Source organism: Oryctolagus cuniculus, chromosome 2, assembly GCF_964237555.1.
Source record: "Oryctolagus cuniculus chromosome 2, mOryCun1.1, whole genome shotgun sequence".
Lineage (NCBI taxonomy): Eukaryota > Metazoa > Chordata > Mammalia > Lagomorpha > Leporidae > Oryctolagus > Oryctolagus cuniculus.
Genome location: NC_091433.1, coordinates 1,069,838 through 1,087,927, shown reverse-complemented (window position 1 = coordinate 1,087,927; position 18,090 = coordinate 1,069,838). Strand labels below are relative to the sequence as shown.

At 66.2% G+C, this 18,090-nt stretch overlaps 1 protein-coding gene across 1 annotated transcript; it reads left to right on the top strand.

The window, feature by feature from the left end:
* Window positions 1-1,537: 1,537 nt before the first annotated feature.
* MXD4 (MAX dimerization protein 4) lies at window positions 1,538-11,177 on the top strand. The gene is made up of 6 exons (XM_017338310.3): window positions 1,538-1,771; window positions 1,873-1,972; window positions 4,679-4,708; window positions 9,424-9,538; window positions 10,305-10,467; window positions 10,743-11,177. Exons 1-6 carry the CDS (start codon window positions 1,708-1,710, stop codon window positions 10,895-10,897), a joined length of 627 nt encoding a protein of 208 aa, XP_017193799.2. The 5' UTR covers window positions 1,538-1,707; the 3' UTR covers window positions 10,898-11,177.
* The last annotated feature ends 6,913 nt before the right edge of the window (window positions 11,178-18,090 follow it).

The following is an 18,090-nucleotide window of genomic DNA, read 5'->3' as shown; positions in this document are numbered from 1 at the left end:
TCCCCGCCCCCCCCCCACCGCCTCCGCCCCCCCCCCCCCAGGCCCACGCAGCCCTGAGCTCACTCACTCGGTGGACTCCGGACTCCGGCGCGTCTGCTCTGAGCAGAACCCACCAGGGGGCCCAAACCTCCCCCAGTGTTGACCGCAAGTGGGGAGCGGCCAGGATGGACCCCCAGGACTGGGTACCCTCCTTGACCACGCGCGGCTCCGCACAGCCCTGCAGACTGACGCGGAGGCGCCGCAGCGCCCGGTGCCTGCTGGCCCTGGTCCAGGCTGCCCCGGGGCAGCATCGGGCTCAGGCCGCGGCCCTGCGGAGCCGGCGCAGAGTGACAGCCGTGGCTCACCGCGCACAGGTGCCCCTGAGCTGTGTAACCAGCCCTGGGTCACGACGCGCTCTGCGGGGATTTGGGGACCATGAGCGTCTCTAACCCAGGGGTCTGTTTCCTTGCCAGTCACTGGGCAGAGACTCGAGGGGCTGCAAACAGGGCGTGCGCGCCGCCCCCGGGAGCCCGCGGACAGCTTGTTTTTCTGGCAGCATCCCCCGCCCCAACCTGGACTTCCATGGGGAGGGTCCAGCCGCCTCATCCCACAAACCTCTCCAGCGCCTCCCAAGCCAGCAACTTCTGAAGCCCGTGAGAGGGGGTTTCCAGGGGCACGCGAGGGGCCGCACCAGTCTGCACCTGCCAATTCTTGCACCTGTTGGGCCAGTCTCGGAACCAGGGGGCCCCTGGGCGACCTCTCCTCGGCCAGGGGGCACCGCGCCTGCCACTGGGGGGGCGCCCACCCTCATACCGGACACGGAACTCTTGCGGACCCCTCCCGACGGGGACGGCGGTTCTTGCTCCCCCTCCACCCGTGGTGTCCACGCGGAGCGCTGAGGGGCCCCTCCCGCTCCGGGCCTCGGCTCCCCCATGGACACCCTCGGGAGGCCTGGCTCTCAGTCCCGACCGTGTGCGTCCCAGCCTTTCCCGACGCCATCCCGGGTCCCGCGGGTGGGGCTTCGTTTGCCGGCCCCGGAGCGGACCGCGGGGCCCCCTCCTCCAGCGGAGCCAGCGGTGGAAGCCGGTCGTGGACAACAGGTTCCCGCGCGCAGCCCGGGGCGCGCCGCGGCCCCTCGCCCCTCGAGGGCTCCCGGTCCTAACGGGCCGCGGCGCGCTCCGCTTCCTCTCGGCAACGCGTCGGGCCGCGGCGTCCTCATTGGCCGCGCGCCCCGCCGCTGGCCATTGGTCCGCCGTCCCTATTTTACATAGGCCGCTCTGGCCCAATCGGCGCGCAGCGCCTACTTAACATGCACGGCGGCCGCCAGTCAGCGAGCGCGGGGGCTGGGCCACCACGTGCTGTTGCTAAGCTTGGGCTTCTAAATTGTTACTACCGCGGCGGGCCTATCGGAGCCGCGCTTCGCATCTGTCAACATTCTCGGTCCGGCCCGAGGCGCTCGGCCCGTCCCCATTGGCCCCGGCCCGGCGCGGCGCCCGCCTCCGGAGCTGGGGCGCCAGCTCCCATTGGCCGCGCCGGCCGCCGCTCGCCCTTATGTGTCAATTTGAGGGCCCGAGGCGGAGGGTGGCGGCCGAGCGCTCAGCGAGTCCACCGGAGTCGGGGAAGTGGTGCCGCCGGGCGCGCGGGGCGGGCGGCGAGCGGAGCCGGCCGGAGCGGGCCGGGCAGCGGCCGCCGCCGTCCCGAATCGCGCGGGCAGGCCCGGGCAGGAGGATGGAGCTGAATTCCCTGCTGATCCTGCTGGAGGCGGCCGAGTACCTGGAGCGCAGGGACCGAGGTAGCGCCCCGCGCGCCCCCTTTGTGCGCCCGGCTGCGGGTGGGCGGGCGGCGGGCCCTGGCGCGGGGCGGGGGCCCGCTGACCGAGCCGTCTGTCCGCAGAGGCCGAGCACGGCTACGCCTCGGTGCTGCCCTTCGACGGCGACTTCGCCAGGAAGAAAACAAAGGCGGCGGGCCTGGTGCGCAAGGCCCCGAACAACAGGTACCGCCCCCCGCCCGGCCCGGCGCCCCGGACCCCCGCGCTGCCCCTCTCCGGGAGTGTCCGCCCCGGGCCCAGATTAACGCCCCGCAGCCCCGGCCGCCGCCGCGCGCCCCGGCGGCCAGCCTGGAGGAGGAGGCGCGCCGGGCCGCGGCCGCAGCCCCGCCCGGCCGGCCCCGCCCGCGCCGTCGCCATCTTCCCGCGGCCGCGCCTCCTCGGCCTCTCTCGTAAACAGTGCCACGCGTACAGCCTGGCCGCCGGGGTCTCCTCCCGCAGCCGCTCCCCGCCCCCAAGTTGTTCTGGACTTTTCCAGGCGGGGAAAAAGTTGTCAGTAGGCTCTGGCTGGTGCCCCTCGTGGGTCCGGGGAAACCGAGGCACAGCCTAGGGTCCCGTGGGGCTGCTGGCCTGGACCCCTGCTTCCCGCAGGAGAGTGGGCCGCCTCGCTCAGCTGCTGGACTGGGCACCCCCATCCCCGGGGGCTTGGACAAAGGCGCTGTGGGAAGGCCCTGCGCTGGGAGCCCACCTGTCCCCAGGGCACCCAGCAGCCCAGCTCAGCCTCCTGAGGCAGTTCGGCTCCAGCCACAGGTGCTAGGGCCCCTCCTTAGGGACAGGGGGACCTGGTTGGGGTGGGGGAGGGGCCAGGTCGGGAAAGCGGCCCCCCTGGCGCCCTGTAGTCCCCCGGAGCCCTGGCCATGGACTAAGTCTGCAGAAACTGGAGCTGGGGGCCGTGCACACCCTTGGGTGGGGAGTGGGCTGCCCCGGCCTGGGCCTCCCCCGGGAATCCCCTCGTGGGGCTGCTGTGGGGACACCGTGGCGCACCTGGCCCTGTGCAGGGGCCCACCTTGGCCCAGCTGCTCTCAGGACCCCAGGCTGGAGCAGAGCTCGCTGGGGGCTTCAGGGCCCCTCGGTGGAGGGTGCGGCTCATTTCTGTGGCTGCCTGTTCTTGGGAAACAGAGCGGCTGGCACAGGGACCCATCTCTGTGGCGTTCTGGGCCTGGCAGGGAACTGGTTGCGTCCCCAGCTGCCCTGGCTGGGAACCATCTCTGAGTCCCAGCCCCTCGCCCCCTGCTGGGGACAGTTTGGGGAAGGACATGGGTGTGTTTTGGGTGGAGGGGACGTCGCTGCTTCTGGCCTCGGTGAGCCGACCCCAGTCCCTGCCTCTCATGGCAAACTCTGGGATGGAACCCCAGGCTCCTGGAGGGCCCCTCATGTCACATGTCGCACCCACGCACACAGGCACACGTCAAGGTGATTTTCGTGTCCGTTTCGTGGCTGAGCATACAGGCATAGTGAAGTTGTTACTTGCCTGCCGTGGCTCGGCCACCTGCCGAGTGGGGTCCTGGCCGACCGCGTTCCGCCGGGACAGAGACCTGGGGGCCCTGGCCAGGGTGCAACCCCATGCAGCTCTCCTGGTCAGGGACTGTGGGGGCCCCGTCCTTGGGGACCCTGGCGCGGCAGGACAGCCCCACACCTGCGAGCCTTCTGTGCCCTGCCAAAGTGGGGAGAGTGGGCGGTGGGCAGGAGGGCAGTGGCGGGGACACTGTGGGCTGCACTGGGGGTCAGCAGGAGGGGCTGGAGCCAGCGTGCCAGGAGGAAGTGAGCAGAAGTGTGGCCGCTGCGCAGCGCCCAAGCCCCAGACGAGCAGACCCATGGGGCCAGGCTGCAGCTTGGGTAAGGGCAGCCCCAGGCAGGTCAGTGAAGAGCGACGGCTGTGCCCCTCCTGGCCCAGCCCACATGGCCAGCGAGCCCGGGAGGACCGTGGAACCTGGTCTGCAGGTCCCCTGGGGCTGCAGGGTGCCCCCCGGGGTGGCTGTGGCAGGCGTTGGGGTGGGCGAGGGAGAGTGGGGCCGGGTGGGCAGTGGCCTGCAGAAGCTTCTGGAAGGAGCAGGGGTTGCGGGCAGGGTTCAAGGCTTGCTGTGGTCGTGTTCCGAGGTGGCCTGAGCCTTCTGCTCGCGTGTGCAACAGCCTGGCAGGCCCGGAGGGCAGATCCCGCCCGGGGCCCCTAGACTGGAGGGTGACGTGGAGCTGGGAGCTTGGTTCCCCTGCTTCATTGTCCTTTTGTGCAGGCTCCCTGAGGGCGCTTCCCCCGGGGGGCCGGCCAGGCGGACGGTGGGCGGCCGTTGCCTCACAGGCGGCCGGTCCTGCTCCCACACAGCCGCCGAGGGGTCTCCGCGTGCCCTGTACCCGCTACCCCAGGAAGCATCTGTGCCCTGGTGGGTTGAGCTGGCCGAGACGGTCGCGTCCCTGGGTGTCCCCGTCTGTACGGTGGCAGCCAGGGGGTGTGGTGGCATCCGGGCAGGACCCCTGGCTCCTGAGGGCCTGGCCTCAGCGAGCCCGTTGTCGGGCTTCTCAGCTGGCCCGTGTTGGCTGCAGGGACGCAGCTGGCCTCGGGGTGTGGCGAGTGGAGAGGGGCAGGCCGCCGAGGAGCTGGGCAGCCGCTCTCCCTGGGCCTCCCCCACCCTTCGAGACAAGGGCCCGGTGCTGCCCGGGCCTCCCTGCATGGGCTGGTGGCCTGCGGTGCCTCGGGCCAGTCCGTGCAGCCCAGCATGTGGTCCCCCAGCCCTAGTTGCCGGCTGCACACCTGCCCGGCCCTTGGCATCCACCCTGGGGCCCAGGCCCGCCTAGCGCGGCCTCCTGGGCCGAGCATCGTTCTTTGTGCCCGGTGGTCGGGCAGCGGAGTGAGCTCTGTCTTTCTGTCTCTCTGAACAGGTCTTCACATAACGAGCTAGAAAAGCACAGGTAAGTGACTCTCCGCCCCTCCCATGGGAGCCCCCACACGCGCCTGGCCCCGCCTCGGGCGGACAGCGTGCTGTGGCCAGCTGTGCGGCCCCGCCTCCCCCCGCCTGACGTGTCCTGCCAGCTCTGCCCTCTCCTGGGAAAGGCTGGGTCTCGGAGGAGGGGCCGGGAGGCAGGAGTGGAGGCTCGGCCCTGGCCTGGGAGCTCGCTCTGGCGCTGGGGGCTTGGAACAGGGTGCCTCGTGCTAGGCGGCAGGCAGGGCCGGCTCGGAGACGGTTCTGCTTAGACTGCCTGACCCCTTTGGGAACAGAGGCTGGCGTCTGACCAGAGGGGTTCAGCCCCCTTGGCCTCTTGGGCCTCTGGCCTGTCTGACCCCTGCGCCTTCTAAGAAGCCACTGAGCCTTGTCCGGGGCCACAGGAGGCCGGAGTCAGACTCCGGCCCAGTGCAGGACTCCCCTGATGCCACTGTGCGTGGCGAGGCCTGGGTCACCAGGGGTCTGCCTGCCCCGGCCGCAGCCCCTGCGGGGACAGGATGGGGTGAGCCGAGCCGCCTCGGGCTGCCAGCGGGTGCTCTGGGTAGGGGCGGAGTCCCCTGAGCTTGGCAGGCCCAAGTTCAGGAGCCCAGTGCCAGGCCCCCTGAGGGACCCCGGGCAAGAACTGTCTTTTGACCTTGGCTTCTGTCTGTGACGTGGGCCAGATCTTTCTCCTCTCAGTGGGGGGAGGTCTGTGTGCTGGCTGAGCCCTCCCCAGCGGCTCTGGGAAGGCTTGGAGCCCGGCCAGTTCTCCGCCTCTGCGCCCACGGCAGCGCCAACTTCCGCTCCCCTGGGATTTGGGCCTTTGGCTGGGGCGGGTGGCAGGGCAGGGGCGGAACACTGTGTTCTGAGGAGCTGCACTTCCTGGACTGCTCGTGTGTGTTTTGGGGCTCCCTGGAGGCCACAGGAGAGTGGGTTGCAGGGACCAAGAGAACCGAGCAGGCCTGGGGCTGCTCCCGGGCCGCAGGGACTGGCCTGGCCTGGAGGGGCCCCGGAACCCCAGAGGCACGAGGCGGGGGGCAGCCCTGCAGTGAGGCAGACATCTGGGAAACAGCGGTGGCAGCCGCAGGGGAGGCCGCGGGCTGGCCTCTGACCCTGTCCTTGGCCTCTGCCACCTCCTCCCAGAGCCAGGCTCTCAGGCTAGGCCTCCTGGGGCCTTCGGATGGGTGGGCAGCTTGGGATCTCTGTGTGTCCCGCAGCCCAGTGCAGGCGACTCTGTTCTGGTCGGCCAAGAGGCTGGTTGTGGGCAGCCCCAAGCCTGGACTGGGACCCCTGGCCGGGGCCTCGGCTGTGGCCGTCCCCGTGGCTGGCCAGTGCTGACGCCAGATGCTTCTGGCTCCTGGCCGCAGGAAAGGCTGGGTGCTGTCCAGAGGAAGGAAGGAAGCCCCTGGCTGGGCTGTGCAGCCGGTCCTGGGGGGACAGGCCACGGGCCCTGCCTTCCCTGGAGATAGCCCCACACTGCACGGGGCGGGGGCTTCCCCTGGGGATCCTCTGAGCCCGTCACGGCCAACCCTAGGCCCCCCCGTAGGTCAGTAGCTCTGACCTCAGGTGTGCTGAGGTCATCGATCGGCTGCTGACCCCTGAGGCCTGGCATCGCAGAGGCCACACGTTTCTCGGCCCGGTGACCCTCACGGGCCCACTCCAGGCCTTGGCCTTCATCAGGGTTGGGGGGTAGGGGTGGGGCTGGCCATCCTTCCAGCCTTTGGCACCCCCTGGAGTGGCAGCGCCTGTCTCAAAGACTAGGCCAAGTCCTCCGTCGGCTCTGAGCGTGGAGATGGCTGTCCGGCTTCCAGGGAGGCCTGCGGGCACAGGGCTGCCCTGTGGGTTGGTGTAGCCACGTGCCGCCTTTATGAGGACTGCGCACAAGCAGCAGGTTTGGTAGCAGGAGCCAGAAAACCCAGGTCTGCAGCGGGGGGAGCAAGAGGCCCACCGCCCCTGTCCCAGCCCGGCCAGGGCACTTCCTCGGTTCTGGGACTCTGCCCTGAAGAGCGATGCCGGTCCAGGGCTGGGCTGGGGCCAGCGTGGCAGACGGAGCTGCGGGGGCTGTGACCGCGGGGGCTGCTTCCTCGGGAAGGCACTGGCGGTGGCCTAGGGCACTGCGGTTGCTGCACAAGGAGGGCTTGACGAGACCCCGCCCGGGGCGGCCCCGCTGTGGGGACCTTCCCAGGGTCCCATAACCAGTGACTGGCAGAGCCGGCTCTAGGTCCCGGCTCCAGGCTGCCCCGTCGCGGGCACTGCCCAGGACAGGGGGCCAGGGTGACCTCTGTAGCCAGTGCTCCTCAATGCGTGTGCCCCTGGGGCTGTGGACTTGCAACGTTGCATGTGTGTGGGCAGATGGCTTTGCTGTGTCCCTGAGAAATGTCTGTTGCTGAAATGGTCTGTTCTCACCCCCTGCACGCCACCCCCCGAAACAGCACCCCGGGTACCCAGAGGCCAAGTCCTTGCCTCTGCCTTCTCCACCAGGGCACTAAGGCTGCTCCTGACCCCGGGGTAAGAAGGGGAACTTGACCTCTAACCGGTCCCACACAGGTGCAGCCCACCTGCGGGGATATGCGCCCCACATCCCGCGGTCAGCAGGCAGGACCTCCAGGCAGCACCGTGGCGAGCGGTGTGGGGTGGATCTGCGTACCTGGGGAGGTGCCCGTAGGCCCCAAGTCCTGGCAGCAGGGCTTCTGGCCAGTGCGCAAGCTGGCGGGACTCTGCTGATGGTCCTCGCAGCCTTCAGAACTCCACCCCAGTGGGATCCTGCCAGCAGAGTGACCACTCCCGGGCCGCCGGAGCCTCTGCTCTGCCGTCCAGCCTCAGGAAGGGGCCGTTAGCATCCCCTGGTTTGCGCGTTCACGCTCCCAGCCCGTGCGCGAGGAGAGCCCGCCTCCGTGTGAGACGGGCCGTGCGGCTCCTGTAACTTGCTTTTGTGTCCTTTGCCTGTTGTTACAGCGAAGTGTTCTTCTCTTTATTTTTGATGTGTATGAGCTCAAAATACCATGAATACTAATCGTTTGTCTTTTACATGTATTGCAAATATTTTTCTACTGTGACTTGTCTCTTGGGTGTGTTTTTTCTTTCTTGTACAAATGTGTCTTCTCTGATTGTAATAGTAATATGCAGAGTGTTTTTCCAAGAACACTTGGAAAATACAGCAAAGCATAAAGCTAAGAAATAAACGTTGCCAACGGCATCACCCGGAGGTGCTTCCCGTGCTTCATTGTGTTCTGTCCGTCTCTCGTGTGCGTCCGCTGTTTCATTGTTCTAAACAGAACCGGGTGCCTGTGAATTTCCCCCTAACTCTGATGATGTGAAAAGCAGTTACCGGGTGGTGGGACTTCAGGTTGCTTTTTTTCTTCTTCTTTTCCTTGGTGTGCATTCTAACTTGCCCGCAGCGCTCTGTCCGGCTGGCGTGGGTGGGTTGTAAACCCACGTGCAGCGTGGGGGGTGCCCGCGCTGGGACCTGCTCGGTGCCCGGGGGTGGGTGCTCGCCCAAGTGCAGCTGAAGAAGGTGCCCCCGGGAACGGTGGCTTGGACTCGGAGCCTGCCGGGTGCCTGTGAACCATGGAGGGCGGGGGCTGAAGATCCTCGCGCTTCGAGGTGGCGTCCCCTCTCCTGGCCCAGCACAGCCCCAGTCTCCCGCGCCCTGAGGGTTCTTCCTAAGGTCTGACTCGGAAGGACTTCTAGGCCCCGTGGCACCGTGGACCAGGGAGCAGGTGTGTCCTCAGGGTGCCCTGTGGCCCAGGGCGACAGCCTCTCTCTGCCGTTATCACCGCCCAGCAGGCTCTCCCCACGGCCCCTCCTCCTCTGTCCACAGGAAATGGCTGTCCCTGCCCAGGCTCCTCCCAGGGTCTCTCTGGGGCGGCGTGGGGTTGCCAGGATCTAGGCAGCAGAGGTAAAAGGTGGGGGTGCCAGCGATGGTGCTTCTGGGAGACGGGCGCGTGTGCGGCGCCGCTGGCGGCCAGGCCGTAGTGCTGCAGGTCTGCAGACTGTTGGTAACACTCCTCAATTTACCCTGGGCCAGGCGGCCTGCAGCTGGAGGCAGTCCCAGCCGCTGGCCAGGGTGGGTCGGTCAGCTACTGAGCTGAGCTCTGCTGAGCCTGGGTGCCCTGGACCCTGGGCTGGGGGACGTGTGGGGCATCAGGGGCCACAGGCCACTGTGGTAGGTCGGGGGGGCCGGGGCTGTGCAGCCACAGCCTGCCCTCCCCAGGCTGACCCCCACCCCCACCCCGCCCACGCGGTGCTTCCGGGAGGGCAGATGTCTCCCGGGGCCCCTGCCAAACACCCCCAGCAGACCCGGCACATGACGGCGCCAGTTCTGGGGCAAGATGGATTTGTCCTGTGGCTGTGGGGACACCCCCGGAAAAAAGCCGATTCCAAAGGGATACCAGACGTGGGTGAGGGCGCTGGTCCTTGGCCCTCTCTGGACCTGACTCGTGCCCCTGGGAGGACGGGAGTGACCAGCAAGTACTGGGGCCTGGCGCGCTGAGGGGACGCACGCCTCGTCTGGGCCCCCGGGGCTCTGGGAGCAGCCTGACTGTTCCCCCACCCCAGCCATGGGACCCCAGCGTGGCCTGGTGGTGGCGCTGCAGCTCCTGAGGGCAGGGTAGCCGTGGACCAGGCCCCCACCCCACCCTCCTCCAGACCTCTGGGCCAGCTCTGCCTGCCGACGGCCCGACGTTCTGTCTCTGGCTCTTGCAGACGAGCCAAGCTCAGGCTGTACCTGGAGCAGCTGAAGCAGCTGGTGCCCCTGGGCCCCGACAGCACCCGCCACACCACGCTGAGCCTCCTGAAGCGGGCCAGGATGCACATCAAGGTGAGCGCCCCGCCCTGCCCCGCCCAGCCCCGGTCAAAGGCGGGTGGGCGCCGGGCAGGTGCGCGGCGAGGGCTGGGCTTTCTGGGGGGGGCCGAGGAGGGTTTTGTTGGGTGGTGAGGGGGCAGGAGGTAGAGCAGGCTGCAGGAAAGGGAGAAGTGGGGTGCCAAGGGTTCCGGGGCCCCTGGGCAGTGGAGGGCGGGGCAGCAGCTGGAGGGAGAGTTGGGGCCAGGGAAGGCCCTGTGGAATCGGCAGCCTGGGGCGGTGTGTGGTGGCGGGGGCTGCTCTCTGGGGCCAGCCCCCTGAGGCCTTTGGGCTGAGACCTGCAGGTTTTGGGGTCTTGGGACACGAGCCTACCCGCGCAGGGCTCCCCCCACAAAGGGCCCTCGCTGCCTGTTCAGGGTGGGGAGCTCCAGGCAGGGTGGCAGGAGCTTTGAGAGGCACACGAGGCCCTTGGGGGGTGGGGGCTCTCAGAGCAGCCGGCCTGTCACTCAGGCCTTCGGGAGGCCTGGGAGAAGGCCGGAGGGTGGGGCAGGGAGAGGCAGTGTGGCACAGGCCAAGGCCAAGGCTTGGCCCCCTCCCGCCGTGGCAAGGCTTTCTTCCAAAGGTGCCGGCCGGAGGCTGGGTGCCACTGTCCCAGGGCTTCGGGGACCAGCTTGGCTGGTCAGCAGACGGAGAGCACAGGCCCGGGGTGCCCCTGGGTGTGGCCTCGGGGGCTGTGTGGGGCGTGCGGGGCTGCCCCAGGCTCACGGCGCCGCCTCGCTCCCAGAAACTGGAGGAGCAGGACCGCCGCGCCCTGAGCGTCAAGGAGCAGCTGCAGCGGGAGCACCGCTTCCTGAAGCGGCGCCTGGAGCAGCTGTCCCTGCAGAGCGTGGAGCGCGTGCGCACCGACAGCACCGGCTCTGCCGTCTCCACCGACGACTCGGAGCAAGGTGGGTGGGGCCGGGGCTGCGGAAGGGGCAGGACGAGGAGGTGGGCACAGAGGCTGGGTGGCTGCCTGTGGGGGGCTGCGGCCAGGCCAGGCCCCCCCGCAGGCTCTGAGCCACAGCTGAGGAGGGGGAGCCTGCCCACCCTGGTGCCCCGGCATCCTCACCCCACTGCCCTCGACCCCAAGCCTTGGCTCTGTGAGATGGAGTGGTGGGCCCCAACTTTGAAGGGAGCCCCGCCTCTCCGTGGCCTGACCGGGCTCCCTCCCTGTTCTCCCCAGAAGTGGACATAGAGGGCATGGAGTTTGGATCCGGCGAGCTGGACAGTGTAGGCAGCAGCAGCGACGTGGACGACCACTACAGCCTGCAGAGCGGCGGCTGTGGCGCCGGCTACGGGCCTCCCTGCCGGCGGCCTGGCCGCCCCGGCCTCTCGTAGGCCCGCGCCCTCTGCTCCTTGGCCTGCCTGCCCGCCTCTGGCTGAGCGTGTCAGCCCTCCTGTGCTCCCTCGACTGACACCAGCCTCTCCACGGGCCACTGCTGTGCCGCCTGGGCTGCCTGCCTCTGCCTGCCTGCCGGTCAGGGCCCACCGAGCCGCCCGCCCCTCCCGGCTGTGCAGGGCCCACCGCGGGAGGGCAGGGCCGAGCTCCGCATAGTCGCCCACGGTCTGTCCTCAGATTCCTAATCATTCCAGAAGTATTAAATGTCATTGCTGCAAACCTCGGCGGGCGCCGTGTGAGGGGCTTAATGACCACCTCGGGGAGCGCAGACCCAACTCGGATGCCAGGAGAAAGGAGTGGACCGAGGAAGGAAGGAAGGAAGGTGCGGCTGTCCGTCCGTCCATCTGTCGGTCCACGCAGGCTCCTGAGGCATGGACAGAGGGATCTGTGAAGGGCGGGACTTGGGTGAGCACCCCAGGGTTGGGAGGGCGGAGGGGGCCCTTCCCACCCTGCAGGTTCAGGAGCCAGGCCAGGCCTCCCCGCAGCAGGTGGGGGGCCTCCTGCCCTGGTAGGACCCCGAGTCGCACACACAGGCACCTAGGTTCACGCCTGCTCGTGTGCCCGAGGACACACGTGGGCACACCTGGAGGGCAGGTTGGCCTAAAGGGTCACCTGCTGGCCCTCGCCCTGTGCCTGGCTCCCCCTCCGGTCCCTGGCCCACCTGCCCCTGCCCACGTGACCCTGGGGTCTGCAGGGGGGCTTCTCTGCCCGCAGAGGCTGGGGCCTCCAGGCTTTCTCACCTCTCTTTGAACAGACAAAAGCGCAAAATCCCGCGTGAGAAGCTGCAGGCCAGCGGCCCCCCGCAAGGCTCCGGCGCCCTCCCTGGGGAGTGCCCACGGCTGCCTGTGGCAGCCTCAGCTGGCAAAGAGGCTTTTCCCAAAACACAAAACAGAGAGACAGAGCTCTGAAGCCGGGGCCAAGGGGCGGGAGCGTGTGCCGCCTTGATTTCCTGTGCCAGATTTTGTACTCTATTTTCCTAGCCGCTGTTGCGTCCTTGATTGCTGAGGGGTGGGAGCCACCCAGTGTCTCAGGGACCCGTCCCTCTGTCACGCCGTCACAGTGTGCCTTGCGTCCCGAGTCCCGCCCCGTCCTGCTCGCCACCAGCCACCAGCAGCCTGTCTCGTGGCTCAGAGACTGCCCCAGGCCTGCCCAGCAGGGGCCCTCCTCTGTGCTGCACTGGCAGCCCCCAGCCTCCGCTGTCTGGGAGTGGTGCCTGCGTGTGCACAGCGTGGCGGCTGCTGTTTGCAGCAGGAGGGGCTCTGATCCTGCCCGCCGCCTGGTAGCTGGCAGGGGCTGGCCATGCAGCCTGGGGGAGAGCAGGCCTCCTGGGTGGGGGCTGGCTTGTGAACCAGAGAGAGATTCTCACCTTAACCCCCCGCACTCCCTTGAACCCTGGCCCAGGGCAAGGTCTCTGGGTTTCAGACGTTGGCAGCTCCTGAAGACAGCGCTGGCCCCTGGTGCTGCAGGCCCGTCCCTGGGGACACGCAGCAATACACCCCCACTTCCTCCTCCTCCAGTGCATTTGTAACCAATTTCCAAACTGTCGGGGAAATCTGTGTTTTTATCTTCAATCGTGCCAATGGACGCCCCAGAGTGTGGCGGGGGGCTCTCGAGGTATGCGGGTCCCTAGAAACAGCTCTGGCACAGAGCCTGCCCTGTGAGGGCGCAGGGTGGTGGGCAGAGAGCAGGCCTGGGGCGCAGGTGGAGTCTGGGCGACAGCCCAGTCTTCCCAGTTGGCGTGAGGAAGCTGGGGGCAGGGTCAGCGGTGCCCTGAAAAGGCAGGCGTCTCCTGTCTGCCTACGTGTGTCCACTGAGTGGTCACTCTCATGCCCTCCACCCTCAGAGTGTGCTTAGGAACCTGCCTCGAGGGCCAGAGCCCCAGGAACCCTGCCCAGTGCAGCCCCCGGCCCTGGGGCTGGCACAGCCCAACCCAGGGCTGACCTGCATCTCAGCCCGGGGCTTTTCAGGCTGCGGTTCCCACGTGGGCTGGGGCCTCGGCCTCTTAGCTGTGCTGCAGCCGCCCCCTCCCTGCTACCAGCAGGTGGGTGGGGGTGGTCCTTGATGGGGGTGCAGCTGTGCCAAGAGCTACTTGACGCACTCCTCTCAGCCCTGTCTTTGGCACAGGCTGGCCGACGCTGGGGCCACAGGTCCGATGTGGGCTGTGATGTCAGAAAGCAGGGCTGCTGAGGGCACTCCGTGTCCTGCGTGTGTCTGCCCACGTAGGCCGGCGTGGTGCTTAGAGGCCAAGGGTCTGGAACCCCGGGCACAAGCACAGGGCCACCACTTTATTAGGCGTAGCCCCACGTCAGACTCCACAGTCTGGTGAGGCCCAGCTGCGAACAAGAGGCTGCAGGAAGTGGCCCTGGGTCAGCCCCCCCAGCCCCAGCTCGGTGGCCGGGCGCCTGAGCCTGCCTGCCTGGACAGAGGGTGTCACACTCTGGCCTGTGGGCCCCCACCTTCCCGCCAGCCAGGACCACCCCCTGCCCCTCTCAGGGTTAGCTAACCCAGAGTCCCTCCCCAGGCCAGCAGGCTGCCCTGGGCCTACATCTAGAGCAGTAGTGCAGGGCCGGCCAGGGTCTGGGCGACACAGAAGGGGGCCTGGTGCTGGCCCAGTGTGTGTGGGTATGCTACGAGGTCCGTACTGGAGAGAGAAGCGGGGCCTCCACCGCCTGTCCGCCGGGTGGGCTGTGCTGTGTCGTTGTGTCATTGTAATATAAATACAGATTTTTATACCTCAGCCTCTGGCTTCCATTTCTTTCCATCACCTGCTCTGCTCCCTCTTCCTCGGCCGTGGAGCTGACGGCCACAGCCCCTGCTTCCCACCTGCTGTCCAGCCCTCACCACGGTCACAGCTGGACTTGATGATGGCAGGGGGAAGTGAAGCCCCCTCCCCACCCCACCCCGGCCCCAGGTGCTCTTGTTGTTGGCCTGGGCGCTGCCCACTGAGGACACCCTGCCCCTTGGGGTGCTCTGTGCCGGTCATGGGCCCTGCCGGCACCGAGGCTGCTGTGAGTGGGGCCCTCCCCCGCCCCAGAGGCACAGGGCATGGAGCCCGTGGAGCTGAGCAGCCCGGGAGCACGGGGTCACCACCCTGCACGTGCAGCCGAGCCTTAGAAGGCCCAGCGGACTCACTGCAGGTTTTGGGGCGGCCGTGGGAGGGACTTTCCAGAGCCCTAGGGCATGTGAGCTCCTCCCCTGGCCCCTGGGCAGACAGCAGTGGACTCCTGGGGGAGGGGTCTGGAGAGGGGGCGAGTCCCCCATGGGAATGCAGCTGGGGCCTCAGAGCTGGTGGGACTCAGATGTTCAATTCTGGACATTTGAATTCCAGGTGTCATGAGTAAGGGTCTTCACTGACACCACCTTGAACTGCTGGCCCCTGGGCAGCAGGGGCAGCCACAAGCACGTTGTGAGACTGGCGCCTGGACCCTGCTGGGCCCGGCTGACAGGCAGGGACGGCTCCCTTCCCCAGCTCAGCCTCCCCTTGGGAGTCAGCTTGCCAGCAGATGCTGTCTGCATAGTCCATCTTTTTTTTTTTTTTTTTTTTTTTTTTTTTTAGATTTGTTTATTTATTTGAAAGAGTTGGAGGGAGAGAGAGAGATCCATCGCTGTTCACTCCTCAAATGGCCCCATCGGCCCAGGCTGAGCCAGGAGTGTGAAACTCCATCCGAGTCTCCCTTGTGGGCGGTAGGGGCCCAAGCGGTTGGCCCATCTTCGGCTGCCTTCCCAGGCACGTCAGCAGAGGAGTGGAGCAGCTGACACTATGGGATGCCAGCGTTGCAGGCGGTGGCTCACCCTGCTGCGCCACAATGCTGGCCCCTCTCCTCCATCTCCCTGTTTGCTGGACTGCAGCAGGTCCTCCCGGACGTGGGACGCCAGCCTACACCCTGCCTGCTCCCTTCGCAGCTGCTAGTGTGACCTCGAGCTGCCTTGGGGCTCCCTCCCCTGAAATCCTCCTGTGGGTCCCCAGACACCTGCCCCACCCTGTTCTCCAGCTCAGCCTCTGGCAAGAGGGCCCTGTGAGCACCTGCAGCTGGTGCTGGTTTAATCTGAGCTCATGCTCACGGCTCCTCCCTCCTTTCCCCAGCCCTGGCCAGCTCACGTGCTCCACGGGACCCTTCCAGATGGGCTGTGCCAGCAGCCCGTGGTGCCTTCCTCACTGCTTCGGCTTCCTCAGCCTGTCCAGTGCACACCTCGCCTTCCTGGTGGGGTACCCACACTCACTCCTGAGTTAGGGGTTGGCTCACCTTCGTCACGTGAATGTCAGTTCAACGAGACAAACCCCTCCCGCAACCCCAGGGAACAAGCAGGGTCTCCTGCTTTCTTTTCAGGGAAGACTGACAGGGAGAAAGGCCACTGCCCGCTCAGGTGCAGACCCCAGAGAGGCCCCGACCACCTCTCCCTGGCCCCTGCCCCCCTGTGCCAGCCCTCTCCCCGCTCCCTGCTGTAGCAGGATCCCACCTGCATCTTGCCACCTGTTGTCATGGAATCACACTTCTAACACATTCTAGAATGTCATGGCGCCTGCTCCCCATTGCTGGCAGAACAGGATCCTACCACCTTCATCAAAAACTGTGTCTAGGGGCCAGCCCTGTGGCGTAGCAGGTAAAGCCTCTGTCTGCAGTGCTGGCATCCCATATGGGCGCCGGTTCGAGTCCTGGCTGCTCCACTTCTAATCTAGCTCTCTGCTATGGTCTGGGAAAGTAGTAGAAGATGGCCCAAGTCCTTGGGCCCCTGCACCTGCATGGGAGACCCAAAAGAAGCTCCTGGCTCCTGGCTTCGGATTGGCGCAGCTCCAGCCGTTTTGGCCATCTGGGGAGTGAACCAGCCGATGGAAGACCTCTCTCTGTCTCTGTCTCTCTCCCTCTCCCTCTCCCTCTGCCCCTACTTCTCTCTGTGTAACTCTGACTTTTGAATAAATAAATAGATCTTTAAAAAAAAAAAAACTGTGTCTAAAACCAAGTCACTTCAGCCGTTACTTCTGACCTTTAGAGATAGCCTGAAAAGACAGCGTCCACAGTCTGCAGCACTCTCCGATGGCGATGGGAACAGAGCCTCTGGCCGGAAGCAGCAGCACACGGCACACACGCCTTCCACCCTTCCACTGCACAGCTCAGGGGCCGGTCTGGTGACTCCTGCGGCCCTGTCGGAGGACTGGTTCCTGGGTTCCCGTCATCTCTCATTACACTTTTTATTAACATAAAGAGAACAGATTCCATGCAGTCCAGATATAACTCCAAGAATGCAGTGAAATTCACTCCGTCCTCTGTCTTCTTTAGTTTTCCCTTCATCTTTTGACCCAAGACTGTAAGTGACGCTGGCGGAAAGCGAGTTTGTTTGGGGAACCCTCGTGTGATGCCCGCGTCCTCTCACGTTCCAGATGCGTCAGGAACGCTCTCCAAGCCTGCACCTCGCTCCACTGTCCGCGTTTACTCTGGCGCTGACTGCATTCTCGTTTCCCACAGGAAGGGTGGTCAGCATTTCAAAGTCAGGTGGAGGATTTATGGGCCCAAGAAGCCACCCAGCGTCACTAGGAAAGTGGCCCCGGATCCCCCCCCCCCCCCGGTCTCCTGGGGTCTCTACTGAGCAGCCCCCTTTCCTTCTGGCATCCTCAGGTCTGTCTCAGACTCCAAGTTCCTCCCATTCTAAACCCAACCCTCCCTCCCTCCCTCCCCCCGCCCCGTGCGCTCTCTCCCGCTCGCTCGCTCGCTCTGGCCCCGTTTGCCTCCTCAGCAGAATTTCTTGAAGACACTGCAGGCTGCTCAGCCTCCACTTCCTCCCCGCCAGACTGGCTCAACTCCAGCCCCCACCGCCACCCCCACCGCCACCAGCTCTGCGCTGGGGGCTGCACCAGGGGTTCCCTGCCCCAGAGGCTCCCGGCGCCTCTCGGTTCTACACCCGGGTTCTGTGTCTCCAGGCTGGGCACCACTCATGTTTGTTTCTCAGGTCATTTTAGCTTCTGTTAGTTTTAAAAGGAAAAGGTTCTTTAAAAAAAAAAGGGGGGGGGGGCTGACGCTGTGGCGCAACAGGTTAAAGCCCCGACCTGCAGTGCTGGCATCCCATATGGGCGCCGGTTCTAGTCCCAGCTGCCCCTCTTCCGATCCAGCTCTCTGCTGTGGCCTGGAAAGCAGTAGAAGATGGCTCAAGTGCTTGGGCCCTGCACCCCATGGGAGACCCGGAAGAAGCTCCTGGCTCCTGGCTTCGAATCGGCGTAGTTCTGGCCGTTGCGGCCAACTGGGGAGTGAACCAGTGGATGGAAGACCTCTCTCTCTCTATGTAGCTCTGTCTTTCAGATAAATAAAATAAATCTTTAAAAAAAGATATGCTAAACAAAAGGGTAAGACAAGAATTAACAGGAAGTGTCTGAGCCGCAGGAACAATTTGCAACATCTGCCTAGAAACAGTCCTTTATCCTTTATCTCGTCTTAAAAATATTAAGAAAAACCATTCAGAGCGACGGCTGCCTAGTCACACCGGAGCAGAACATTCTCTGACCCGTCACCCTGGTGTCATCCGCCCCCGGACGAGGGGCGCACTAATGACCCAAGGCCACAGCTCGCAAATTTAGCCGTGCACCTGCAGGAGACTGGCCAGCCGCACGTATTTGGTAGAGATGCAAACGAATTCTGTCCCCTGTAAGTAAATCTTGTCCGACACAAGCGGCAGCCCTACGGGGCTGGTCTCGCTGGGCGGCAGATTCGCACCGAGCTCCGGTCGTGGACGCTCCGAGGCTCTCAGAACTCTGCAAGTGGCATCGCGGCCGAGGCCGGCTTTTACGAGAGGTCAGGTGGGCACCTGGGCACAGGCTGCTTTGGTGAAGACGCTCAGCACGCGGTGGCCAGCCCTTACACGGCGCAGGCACCGGCTGCTGGCTGGCTGCAGCCCGCCCCCAGGCCGCGGGGCTCAGCCCGAGCCCCCACCCCCAGCCTGGGCGTCGTCTCCCCAACAGCGCCCCTGCACCGGCGGCATTCGGGCTGCCGTGCAGGGCACGACTCCAGCTGGGGCTGAAGGCGGCTACCGCCCGCGGCCGGGAAGCGCGAGGAGCCCCGACAGAGGCCCAGGGCTCAACTGCCGGCGGCGGGTGAGACCCCTCGCCCGCGGCGCCCCGGAGGACGCAGCCCCGGCCCCAGGCGGC

Coding starts and splice junctions, on each gene's coding strand:
- MXD4 (XM_017338310.3), top strand. CDS start 1,708: ATGGAGCTGAATTCCCTGCTGATCCTGCTGGAGGCGGCCGAGTACCTG. Junction 1,772..1,872: donor CCTGGAGCGCAGGGACCGAG/GTAGCGCCCCGC, acceptor GTCTGTCCGCAG/AGGCCGAGCACGGCTACGCC. Junction 4,709..9,423: donor AACGAGCTAGAAAAGCACAG/GTAAGTGACTCT, acceptor TGGCTCTTGCAG/ACGAGCCAAGCTCAGGCTGT.